At 41.0% G+C, this 12,813-nt stretch overlaps 1 protein-coding gene across 1 annotated transcript in view; it reads left to right on the top strand.

Moving 5' to 3' along the window:
- Window positions 1–12,813, top strand: part of LOC126248137 (rapamycin-insensitive companion of mTOR) — a 275,241-nt gene that overhangs the window by 138,659 nt on the left and 123,769 nt on the right. The window contains exons 13-14 of the mRNA XM_049948829.1: window positions 1,606–1,814; window positions 5,173–5,262. Of these exons, the coding sequence (XP_049804786.1) occupies window positions 1,606–1,814; window positions 5,173–5,262 (299 nt within the window). The remainder of the gene's footprint in view (window positions 1–1,605; window positions 1,815–5,172; window positions 5,263–12,813) is intronic.

Genomic DNA, 12,813 nt, shown 5'->3' with positions numbered 1-12,813 from the left:
ACAGTGTCATCTGTTGACATCTTTCCATGGGCTGTCTCGATTCCCTTGCATCGTAACTGCTTAAATCAATTTCCTCCACCACGACCACCTCCTCCTGGTCTTTCTCATCCTCCCCCTGGTCCTTCTCATCCTCCCCCTGGTCTTTCTCTCCTCCCCCTGGTCTTTCTCATCCTCCCCCTGGTCTTTCTCATCCTCCCCCTGGTCTTTCTCATCCTCCCCCTGGTCTTTCTCATCCTCCCCCTGGTCTTTCTCATCCTCCCCCTGGTCTTTCTCATCCTCCCCATACTCTTTCTCATCCTCCCCATACTCTTTCTCATTTCTCATCCCTCCTACTCTTTCTCATCCCCCTCCTACTCTTTCTCATCCCCCTCCTACTCTTTCTCATCCCCTCCTACTCTTTCTCATCCCCTCCTACTCTTTCTCATCCCCTCCTACTCTTTCTCATCCCCTCCTACTCTTTCTCATGCCCCTCCTACTCTTTCTCATGCCCCTCCTACTCTTTCTCATGCCCCTCCTACTCTTTCTCACCCCCCTCCTACTCTTTCTCACCCCCCCTACTCTTTCTCACCCCCCCTACTCTTTCTCACCCCCCCTACTCTTTCTCACCCCCCCGTACTCTTTCTCAACCCCCCTACTCTTTCTCACCCCCCTATTCTTTCTCACCCCCCTACTCTTTCTCACCCCCCTACTCTTTCTCACCCCCCCCTTCTCTTTCTCACCAACCCTACTCTTTCGCACCCTCCCTGCTCTTTCGCACCCCCCCTGCTCTTTCGCACCCCCCCTGCTCTTTCGCACCCCCCCTGCTCTTTCTCACCCCCCTGTTCTTTCTCACCCCCCTGTTCTTTCTCACCCCCCCTGCTCTTTCTCGTTTCTCCTCCCCCCCCTGCTCTTTCTCGTTTCTCCTCCCCCCTGCTCTTTCTCCTCCCCCTCTGCTCTTTCTCCTTTCTCCTCCCCCCCTGCTCTTTCTCCTTTCTCCTCCCCCCCTGCTCTTTCTCCTCCCCCCTGCTCTTTCTCCTCCCCCCTGCTCTTTCTCCTCCCCCCTGCTCTTTCTCCTCCCCCCTGCTCTTTCTCCTCCCCCCTGCTCTTTCTCCTCCCCCCTGCTCTTTCTCCGTTCTCCTCTCCCCCTGCTCTTTCTCCTTTCTCCTCCCCCCCCTGTTCTTTCTCCTCCCCCCTGTTCTTTCTCCTCCCCCCTGTTCTTTCTCCTCCCACCTGTTCTTTCTCCTCCCCCCTGCTCTTTCTCCTTTCTCCTCCCCCCCTGCTCTTTCTCCTTTCTCCTCCCCCCTGCTCTTTCTCCTCCTCCCCCCCTGCTCTTTCTCCTCCTCCCCCCTGCTCTTTCTCCTCCTCCCCCCCTGCTCTGTCTCCTCTTCCTCCTCCATGTCATGCTCCTCCTCCTCCTCCTCCTCCTCCTCCCCCCCCCACCCCCCTGCATCAAATGCATGATAACAGACTAAAATAACTAATATATTATTTGAACGAACCTTAGATCTTGTGCAATCATTTTGATGTTGTTTTATTGTTACCTTCAGTATAATCTTTTTCTTAGCAGTAGCAGTAGCCTTAGCATTGGTATAAGCAATAATATTAATAATTTTATTAAATCTATAGCCAGAAGGTGGAAAACTTTTGCCAGAGTTGCTGGCAGACATCTGGCAACATATTGACGGAATCACATCGTCAAAGACTGCACATGACTGCTTATTTAGCCCACAAAATATGCAGAATTCATTATGCCAGTATTATTTCTTATTTATTGGGAGAATGTGTCGTACTAACAGGGGTCAACAAACCTTGGAGAAAGCTGGTATTTTGCAACAGTAAGTATGACTTAAATATTTGCTATATATCAATAGTTCCAAGGGAAATATGTACATATAATGTTGAGGGAATCTGTAACATTGTTTTAAAAATTAATTTTGTGTAACTTAGATAATTCTTCAACCTAGTGGATTTATTGCCACTGAGGTGTCTAAAAATGTGGATGATCTGTACTATCATTTTGCAACACACTCACAAAATATCAGTGGAAAAAAAAAAAGACGACTATTTCGGTATCACAGTTTGCTGTTCACTTTGTTTATCTTGGGTTTAACATGAAACACATTTAGTGGTAGAATTATGAAAGAATGTTCTGTGAAACATTTCAGATTCTGTTTATTTCTGAATTCAGCAAACTGTTTGTTATCGGTTGTTTAATTTTAACACCCATTTACATTTTATGAAACTAGTGTCAAAATATCTGTGGGAAGGACAGCATTTGATTTAACTGTGTCCTTCATCAAATGTAGTCACAATAATGTTGTTCTTCAAATAATTTGCAGCAACTTTGCTGTTGATTAAGATGTCCCCAGTACTCTTAACAGTGGTTTCAGGGCAATATCAGTGCTTTCTGAAAATTTATATAACACCATTTACTAATTTACTACACAAACAAATGTGAAGTTGCTAGTCAAGTAGTTATAGTCATATCTGTTGTGTATATTGCTTCTACACACACACACACACACACACACACACACACACACACACAAAATCATTCAACATTATAGTCATTAGCACCCAAGTAGTAACATCAAAAGATAGGTGACAAAAAGTCTTGTGATTTTTGTTGAGATTAAAATGTTCAAATCAGTGACAAACAGTTTTTACAGGATCAAATGATCACACAAGTAATGTGGTTCTTAATTTACTAGCACTTCCACTATCCTTAACAATCATCCAATTATTTTATTAGCAATGCTTTGCAGGCACTTTAAAGCACTTAGAAGAAAAATTTTGTAAAACAAGAAAATTTCAACGGAAAAATGAAAGAATCACATTGAGAGTATTTAAAAGTGTATCCCATTCCATATTATTCTGAGAAACAAACTTAAATTGAAAAGTGTTTAGAATACACAATCAAAACATCCGTTGAAATGAACAGTTATGTTTAATTTTAGAAGCAAATCCAGTTTTCTTTTTTGTTTTGTCCGAATACAATATATTCTAACTGAAAATGACAAATTTATACAGGTCATCCTATTACTCAAGTATGTTAAATAATCTAGTAGTCTTTTTTAACTGGCTTTGAATGTTCTCACAGGTATTATTATTCAGCTTTCGACAATTTGTCTTGTACCCAGTCTCAGACAAACTAGATGACACTCTTCCTTTGGCTGCTAGCTATATGTATCTGCTTCCTCCTGGCGTCTACTACAACATATCAGGAAAAGTTGGGCAAATATTCAGGAACACAAGGTCATGTATATGTTATGTCCATTACCTGGGATGAAGGCCTTGTTGGATTCTGTAAGGATGACCTTGAACTTTGAAAACCAGGAATGTACATCATTCTTTGCAAGCATGAGAAAATTTGCGTAAGCCAGAGGATGTATATAATATAGGAAAGATGCACAGAGCATAGGTACCACTGAACAACCAACCACCACTGATGTCAGCAATTGCAGAACACATTCTCTCCACAGGACTCAACATGAGGTATGAAGGCACCAATCTGTTACAACACGCCAACATATTCTGCAGCTGTGTCTTAAAAACATCCATGAAAAATGGAAGTTCATGGTGCATCTATAAATAAGACAATGTTTTCCTAATATGTAAAGCATAGGATTCTGGTTTGACCATGTTCAAAACACACCAGGCTGGGGCAAGATCTGTTCGTGTTGCACCAGCTGAAGAACTTGAAATGTACCGTGACTTCTCCTTTTTCTGTCAATAGTGGCCCACACATTGTGCCAGTGATAGTAGCAAATTAAGGATTGGTCTTGATGATGCACTTTCCCCCTTACTTCACCATCAAAGCCATAACAGAGTGGAAGACTTATACGCTACAGCAGGAGGCAGCATATCTGTAAGCCAGCATCCGTATGAACACACTAAGTTGTGATTATCTGAGAAGGGCAAAAAGTTACCTTGCTAAAATATTCCAGATGTGAATGATGCAGAACACCAATGAACAGTTCGAAATTGTCATACATTGGGAACCCTTGAATTCACCAATTTAATAGTCAGATAACAAAACATTAAAAAGCCCAGTACTCTTTTTGACTCTGATAACACAATTAATGTTTAAACTATAAAATATTTATGAATTTAAAACTGGTACATGGTAAGGCTTATCTGGTCTTGCATTAGGATTAAATGTAGAGAAAATTTAAGTTAGTATGTGTACATTTTCCTTTAACTAATAAGGTAAATAATATTATATTTTTCACGGAAATATTATACAGTAGGATTAACATTGACCAGCCCAAATATCAGGAATATGCTATTGTGGTATATTGTGTTAGAGATAAATGGCAAGAGAGAAGATAACCACAGTTCACAGAGCCAACAGTGAACAAGATCAGGATACAGAGAGAGATGGAAGATCACATAATGAGACAGGTTATGCATGTTAGCATTACATTAATTGTGGAAAACAAGATGACATGAGAAATTGATATGAGGACAGGAGGAGGGTGACATTCTTGTGTTGGTGATGATGTGAGAACAGCAGCTTAACATTTCTGGGGAAAATATATCAGACTTTGTAGTCCTCTTTGTTCTTGAAATCCTTGCTGCTCTAAATTGACAAAATTAATGCTATCAAATATAGTTTTTGGAGTCATTGAAATTATGTGTCAGATTTTCTTGACAGTTGTTGAAGAGTATCCCAGAACAGTGAACCAGTTAATCACTAACAACGCTTGTGATATAAAACATATGTGAAATAGTCTGCAGCTCATGGTCTAGTGGCTGGCATTCCTGCCTCTGGATCACAGGGTCCTGGGTTCGATTCCCAGCTGGGTTGGGATTTTCTCTGCCCGGGGACTGGGTGTTTGTGTTGTCATCATCATCATTTGTGACTGTGGCTAGACTGGACTGTGTAAAAATTGGAGCTTTTTACGGGCCCTGGTGATGGCAAACCAAACATCACCACCATATGAGAAATATTTAACACAAAATGCCAAATTATGCTGCACCAGTGTTCATTATGGGTGTATCTTTTTACTGTAAGTAGATACAGAACAATATTAATGTAATGATGTTATTTTGTGCACTACTATCTTTTCATAACTGTGGATCCTATTATAGCCTATTTCATAAACAAATATAGCATAGAATATCTAACCATACTTCATTGTTAAAAAAATCAGTCATTGTTAAATTATGTAGTTGCTTTTTCTTTTTTAGGTTGCTGAATCTTGTCGGAAACACCAATCATGAATGTTACATAAAGCTTGTTGTATCTGGTTTGGACTACAGTCTCGATGGTATACCCAGGTAAATATGTTGTAAACTTTAGAATTATCATCTTTGGTCATATTTTGTCAATTTCAGTTGTTTCCTTATGCCACTTAGTGGCAGATAACAGCTGTGAGAAACAATTAAACTGGAATATTGTACGTAATGTACTGTGCAATACACATGAAGACTGGTCATGATAGATTGACATTATTTTTTCTGGTATTCACTGTTATAATATAAAAGGAACTGACTGCCAAACTTTTATTGTAGATACATTAAAAATTGGGTTATCTGAGTGGAATATAGCAATATAATAAAGTTTTGTGGGACTCACAATATTATTTTTCATTTACTGCTAGCCAAAACGATGGGATATCAAACTTTGCTGGCAGACTGTTTACAAGCGACGTATTCTGCAGCTGTTCGTCAGTGTAAGGAGAGATTCAGGTGGAGATGGACAGCTGTTAGTGTTCTGAGTCTAGTACAGATATTATGACTTTTCTCCATTTGGAGATGCTTAGGCACGTATATTTAGTTATTTGATATGGCAAGTGTGTCCTGATTATGTAAGTCAGTACCAAATCTGTGGCTGTAACTGTCCAAACTATGTTATCATAAGGCATTGTTAGGGACATGAAAGTTTCATGTGAAGTACAATGCAACAAAAAATGCATCATTAGCAATTTTCACAAAATGTCACAAAAGTTTGCATTTTCCTTATTCTCATGTAAAAATTACTGTTGGTAACTGAAAGTTATGTAGCTTAATTTTGGAATTGTATCTTGAACTTTTTCTTAAGGCTGAGTTTGGCATGTCACTGTAAAATGATAGTTCACTTCCCATGTAAAGAACTGATGCCATAGAAGTGACATGAGGCAGAAATATCCTGCTTCCCTTGAACTCAATTCCAGCAACACTTCTTTCTGTCAACTGCAAATTTCCTAGCTCTTTTGCACAACAAATTCTATCAAGGGCAACACATTTTGGAGAAGTCATTAATGCATTGCTTCAGTTAAAGTGCAGGTTTCTGTAGTATGCAAAAAAATATTGTCACTTTGAAACCACAGTCAAGTCCAAATGCAGAGACATGATCATAGGTGAAGTACTATATTTTGAATTGAAAACAAGTTTATTACTGACTCCAACATATAGGCAGAAAAGAACTGACTGATCTCCTGGATGAAGAGTGTAGCTGTTTATGCGGTAATCGAATATTCCAGATATATAAACATTACTCAAACATAAAATATTTCTAAAACCTTACACTAATGGTAAATATGGAATAACAAATAATTGCAGGTGGTTTTGTTTGAACTGGTGACCTGCAGCATGCCACCCAGCAGTGCTAACCCTACAGTATACCAAGGGCACCCATACCATTGTTTGTAGGAAGGGGTGGGGGTGTTAGACCTGGGGGTATGGAATATTTTTAACAGTTTGAAAGGCAAATGGTGACTTGTAAGTAGCCCTAAAAAACTTCCAATTCTGACCCTATTAAAAACCTGTGTAATACCAACTTTCAAGGAAAGTTGCATTGCTCCCTCTCCTGGAGAAACAGTGGCCCACTATTTGACAAATTTTCATTGGGGCAACAGCAGAAGCCTGGATCTCGATCTTGTCAGTGGTCTTCTGTATGGTGATGCTGGTAGATACTCACATTCTGGTCTTGTTGTTACATCCTCTTCACTATGATGAGCATCAAAGGTAGCCCTCCTGGCAAAGCTACATGACCATCAAGTGAGTCTTAAGTTTCCTTGAATCTCCCACCATCAATCTGCACTTCTGAACTGTGGTAGGGCTTCATATGGAGAACATGGATGACATCTCCATGCTTGTGTCCTGATGAAGAGGCCTCGACTTTGATGTCCAACAAGTGGTGAAGGATATGATATGGCCGAATGCAGTGCATTAGAAATTTTTCCAATAGTTCCGTTTATTGTAGAGGCGTAAAAATTCATACCGAGTTCCCGGGCTGTATCTCATGGGCTGGTGCTTGACATTATTTCTCCTGAGCGTCCAGGGTCTGTATGTGAGCCAGCTGCCTTACTTGTATGGTGCGGTGGTGAGATGTTCCACGTAGTACTAATAAGTATCGTCTGGTTGAAATGGGAGCTGTGTATCAGTTGTCTTTTTGACCTCGTGGCTATGAAGAAGAAGAAAGAGTGTCATGTAATCTATTGTCTTGCTGTGCAGCATTGTATGCGAATGTCAATATGGTCAGTATCTCCTTCCAATTTTTACATTCAGTATTAATGTACATTGATAGCAACTTCACATTAAAACGTTCTGTGAGGCAGTTTGTCTGTGGATGATAGGCAGCTGTCATCTTGTCGATGGTGTCACGATGTGTTATTACCTCTGATACTAGTCTCAACTGGACAACTTTTCCACAATGAGAGATCATCACAAGGTATGCACAGTGCTTCAAAATAATGTCTTCTATAAGGAATTTTGCAATTTTCTGAGCTGCAGTGTCAGCATAGCGATTGAAGTAGTCAGTTCAGACTATTATCAGTCAATTCACATTTGTTTACTTTGGGAACTCCCCAAGAGATCAATTTTAGTTCAGTTCAGATTCTTCTGCAGACGGGATTGTTACCAGATGCCCCGGAGGTAATAGTGGCGCAGGCTTCTGTCATTGGCATTCCTTACAGTGGCTGACAGTGTCTCTAATGGATCAGTAGAGACTTGGCTTGTGTTACCTACATCTGAACTGGTTATGAGAATTCATGAACCTCAGGTGACCAGATGTTAGAGCATCATGGCAATACTTCAGGATTGTTGGCTGCAGAGGAGCTGCGGTGACAAGTAACTATTTCCTCCCCACTGGGTCAGAGTTCCTAATATACAATGTTCCTCACTCTTCAATGTTTCTATTGTTTTCAGCAGTGCTGGATCTTCCCACTGTTCTGCACAGTGTCATTTAATGCAACGATGATTGAGAGTTTCTCCATGTTGCTGTGTTCTGCTGAAGGATCCGTTTTAATGCAGTCAGTGTCCGTTTGTCTGTATCCATTTTGTATACCATTGCGACGAAGTAGTCTTGAAGCCCGAGTGACCACCTTGCCACTCAACCTAACAGATCTTTCAGGCTAGTCAGTCAGCATAGAAAATGGTGATCTCTCAAAACACTGAATTGTTTGTCAAATAAATATGGCTTGAACTTGATGGCCCAAACAACTGCAAGGCGACCTCCTCCTCCTCCTCCTCCTCCTCCTCCTCCTCCTCCTCCTCCTCCCCCCCCCTCCAGTCCCGCCCCCACCCCCTGCTCTCTCTCTCTCTCTCTCTCTCTCTCTCTCTCTCTCTCTCTCTCTCTCAGCTGTAAAGTAGTTTTTCTGTGACTTGGAGATCATGCTGGAAGCATAACGTATCACCTTCAAACATTTTCCTGAATTTGTACTAGAACTGCCCCTATCCCGAAACCACTAGTGTTGGTGTGAAGTTGTGCTGTGGCCTTCTTGTTGCATAATGCCAGATCTGGAGATGATGTAGACCACCTCCTCAAAGAAAGATCTTTCTTGTGCATCATTCTAAGAAAATTTGCCATCTCCCTACAATAGTTCTTGCAAGTGATGTGCCTTGATACAGATGTCCTTTATGAATTGCTGGTAGTAAAGTACATTCCAAGAAAACTTCTCACATCAGGAACTGCCAAGGATTCAGGATATCTGTGACTGTTCTTATGTTCTTATTTTCTTTGGATTGGGATGGATTCCATTTCCATTCACTAGATTCCCCAAGATTTTTATTTCTTGGGCGGGGATTAGCAACTTTTCACATTTAGGTGGAGACCTGCAGTCTGAACACACTTCAACACAGTCTTAAGTCAGCTTAGATGTTCTTCAAATGTCTTCGAAAAAATGATGTCATCCAGATTGCAAACACATATTGTCCATTTAGGATGTTGGAGCAGGTTGTCCATCATCCATCTGAAGGTGACTAGAGAGTTACGTAGTCCAAATGGCATAAAAACTGTCAAGAGTTGTAAAGGCATTTTCTGTTGGTTAGCCACATCAGCATCAATTTGCCAGTAGCCTCTCTCCATGTCCGTAGTTGAGAAATACGGTGCTCATTTCAAGCAGTCCAGAGTGTCATCAATGTGCGGCCATGGGTAGACATCTCTTTTGTTTATAGTCAACACAAATTGGTGTTTTATAGAGGGTCCCTTGGTCTGCCTTTTCTCCTCTTTGGATTTGAAAGAATCTGAAAGTTGAAGCAGAATGACAAACAGTCCTGTTGGAAGAACACACAACTGGTTTCGGACTGTTATAAGCCCTTCCTCAGGTTTCATAGCAGTGCTGTGGTCCCCAAGTGCTGCGAATACCAGGTGCGGTGTGCTGCCTGTGAGTGCAGAACAGCACACAGCGCTTGGTACATGCGGAGCTCGGGGACCACAGGACAGCTATGACACCTGAGGAAGGGCTTATAACATAACAGTCTGAAACCAGTCGTGTGAAAATGATGTAATTTACAACTGAAGCAGTATTTTCAACCTCTGCTATGAAGCAGAATGGCTATTTGTTGCTGGCACTGTTCCTCAGTCAGGCCAGATCCTGTCAGTAGTTTGATGGTAGCTAACACCCCCACCCCCATGTTACCTGTAATGGTAGCAGAGCACGTTTCTTTGTCGCTAGCACTAAGCTGACCTTCCAGGACTGGTTTGGCTCCCTCTGCACATACCTTTAGGGATGAGTCGTGATCCAAAGTTTTCCTTGACCACTCTGCAATGCTTATGATCATCGGTGACGCTTAGATTTATTTTTGGAGAATGAATAGCTGTTTTACAATCGACTAAAGCTTCACAGTTTAACTGTGCTTGTCAGTTGACAGCTGGAACTCACCTCATTGATGATGGTGGGGCAACAATCTCTTCGGTAGCAAACAACTGCCGAGAGCAATCTTTGTTATGTGTGCTTGTTGGAATACCTTCATCAACATGGAGCTCTGATCTTGCACAGTGTATGACTGCTTGTGATGCCTGCAAGAAGTTCCATTTGAGAGTAACATCATGACTACATTCTGGTGAAACAACAAATTCAAAGGATTTTGTTCTGTCATAGATAGGTATTTTTGCAATACATGTTCCTGTCAGCTGACATATTTGCCATTTGTGACCTTCAGTACAATTGCTTTCATAACATGGAACATAAGTCTTCATTAGCTGACACCAATAAACATCTGGAATTACAGAAAATGAAGCCCCTAAGTCAACTAGTGCTCAGACAAGTTGGTCATTGATGATATTTCCTGTCATCTTGGTGACTATTGTGTATGGAGGATTTTCATCTGTGTTGACCTCTCTTAGTTTTCCTGAATTCGGCTGCCAACAGGGAACAGCTATGGCATGTTGGTGAGTGACCTGACCCACAGCACAGCAATGAGCTTCAGCCAACAGGTCGACTATAATTGTCAGCAGTTGTCACGTGTGAATAGGATTGTTATGACTGTTGACATCTTGTGGCATAATAGTTGTTGGACACTCATCTTCTTTCTCTGCAGTAGTGCACGTGTCGAGGGCGTCCACAGTGAAAACAGACAGGTGTGTTGTCCTCTGTCCTCCAAATGCCTATTCTTCTGCTGGACATTTTACTTGGGGGAGGAGTTGGTTGGATCTGGGTTGTTGTTTGACAGCAGCAGCCTAAGGCCAAGCTGGCCCATTCCATCCTTCAGCGTATGTTTGAGTGGAGGTGGAAATTGGTGCCAAAGATTGATATACCTATAATTCAACATTCTCTCTGACTTCCTGACGCATGGGGTTGATATTCAGGGCTGCTATATCTTGTGTACTCAGGCCAACATTTATGACTGCCACATACTGCTGTATCTATTCTCTTACTGTCTGGTGTATAGGAGAGGTGAGCTCATGGCCGTCTTCGACAACCGCTGTAGGGACCACATTCGGGAGTCGATAATATCTCTTTCGTGCAACTTGTTTCTGTTGCATTTGCTCGATGCACTAACACCACTTGCTGAATTCTTTTGTTTCTATTAAATCCTTTGCTAAAAGAACTTGGTACATGTATTCTGCAACTCCTTTCTCAAAATTGATATTTTGTCAGCTTGTGGCATTCGGGTTCACAGTGGTGGAGAGGGCCAAAACATTTGTATCTATGGCTATGTAATTTCGCCATGGCATTGGGTCCTGTTCTTCCATTGTTATTCTGCTAAGCAGACTTGCTGTTGGTTGTCACCATATGCTTTCTTCAGTTTGGCCTGGAATTTGTCCCAGCTATTTGACTTCTCTTTTTTGTTCTCAAACCATTTCAGGGCTGCACTGTTCAAGTAAAAGTAAACATTTGCCAAATGTCATTCCACTTTTTGTATTTGGCAACTTTTTTGAATCCTTTCAGCCATTTCCTTTGGTCTTGACCAGCATCTGTGGGAAATACTGATTGATGCCTGATGTGAAGCAGACATACTGCTGATTTTGACTCCATCTATTTCCTGAATACACAGTATATATCTTAAAATTATTTGCTGCTTGTATTCTGATTCTTGTACATGCGAGTGATGGCTTTTACATTGCCTAACTGCAGCCACGGTGATGTAGACACTTTGAAGCACCTGGGGTCTCCGTCAGACAATGTCACATTCTAAAGCACAGTGTAGTCCATATATGAAGGCAGTTATGTACGACACTTAGAACTGAAAACACATTTATTACTGATAACAACATGCAACCAGAACAGAATTTACCTGGATGGAGAGTGTAGTTATTTATACAAACAGTGAATATTCCAGAATCCTAGTATTTATACAACCATCGAATATTACACATATACAAATATTACAAACATAGATATTTGAAGAACCTTCCAGAAGTGATAAATATGAAATAACAATTGCTGATGATCTGGTTTGAACCAGCGACCTGATGTTCTCCTGTACTGCTAGAAACACATTTGCATGACATCACATCGTGTGGTGTGATAGATTGATCATAGCAAACCGAGGAGGCACCATGTTGGTTTTCATCCTTATGGAGTTAAATTGCCCACTTTTTTAAACTCATGCACCACATTAAAGACATATCCAAAACACCTAGTTTTTGACAAGTGTTTTTGTGCAAAATTGTTAGGAAATATGTGGATAAAACTGTTACTTCTGTTTCAAGTTAAAATGCCTTGAAGATGAATTCATTATTGTGGAATATGGAATTTTTGGTGATGAAACCAGCAGTCTTTGCAAAACATAAAAAGACAAATACGTCATCGAGATTTGAAGACAACATGGAAATGCCTTAGGTTGCTCCTTCAAACTAGGCTGCCAACTCTTATGGCCACATATCCATACAAGTCTGTCTCTCAACTCTAGGATGATAATGAAGAATTCTATTGATGATGATGTGGCAAAGATGCTGTTATGTATAACTGGAATAGTATGTCTCTGCAAGGTAGATACCTGAGGGGACACAAATCCTTCATTATTTACAGGAAAACCAATTTTCATAACAGCAGAAAATGTGGTCATAGCCATATGCCTACTGTTGTACTGAATGGAGTTTGGCTTCCATATTCAAATACACACTCAGAGTGACTGTTTTCACAGTATGGTGAAGTTTTGATGGATCAGCAGCATAATAAAGGG

The sequence above is a fragment of the Schistocerca nitens genome, chromosome 3, assembly GCF_023898315.1.
Source record: "Schistocerca nitens isolate TAMUIC-IGC-003100 chromosome 3, iqSchNite1.1, whole genome shotgun sequence".
Taxonomy (NCBI): domain Eukaryota; kingdom Metazoa; phylum Arthropoda; class Insecta; order Orthoptera; family Acrididae; genus Schistocerca; species Schistocerca nitens.
This window is presented reverse-complemented; position numbering and strand designations above follow the sequence as displayed.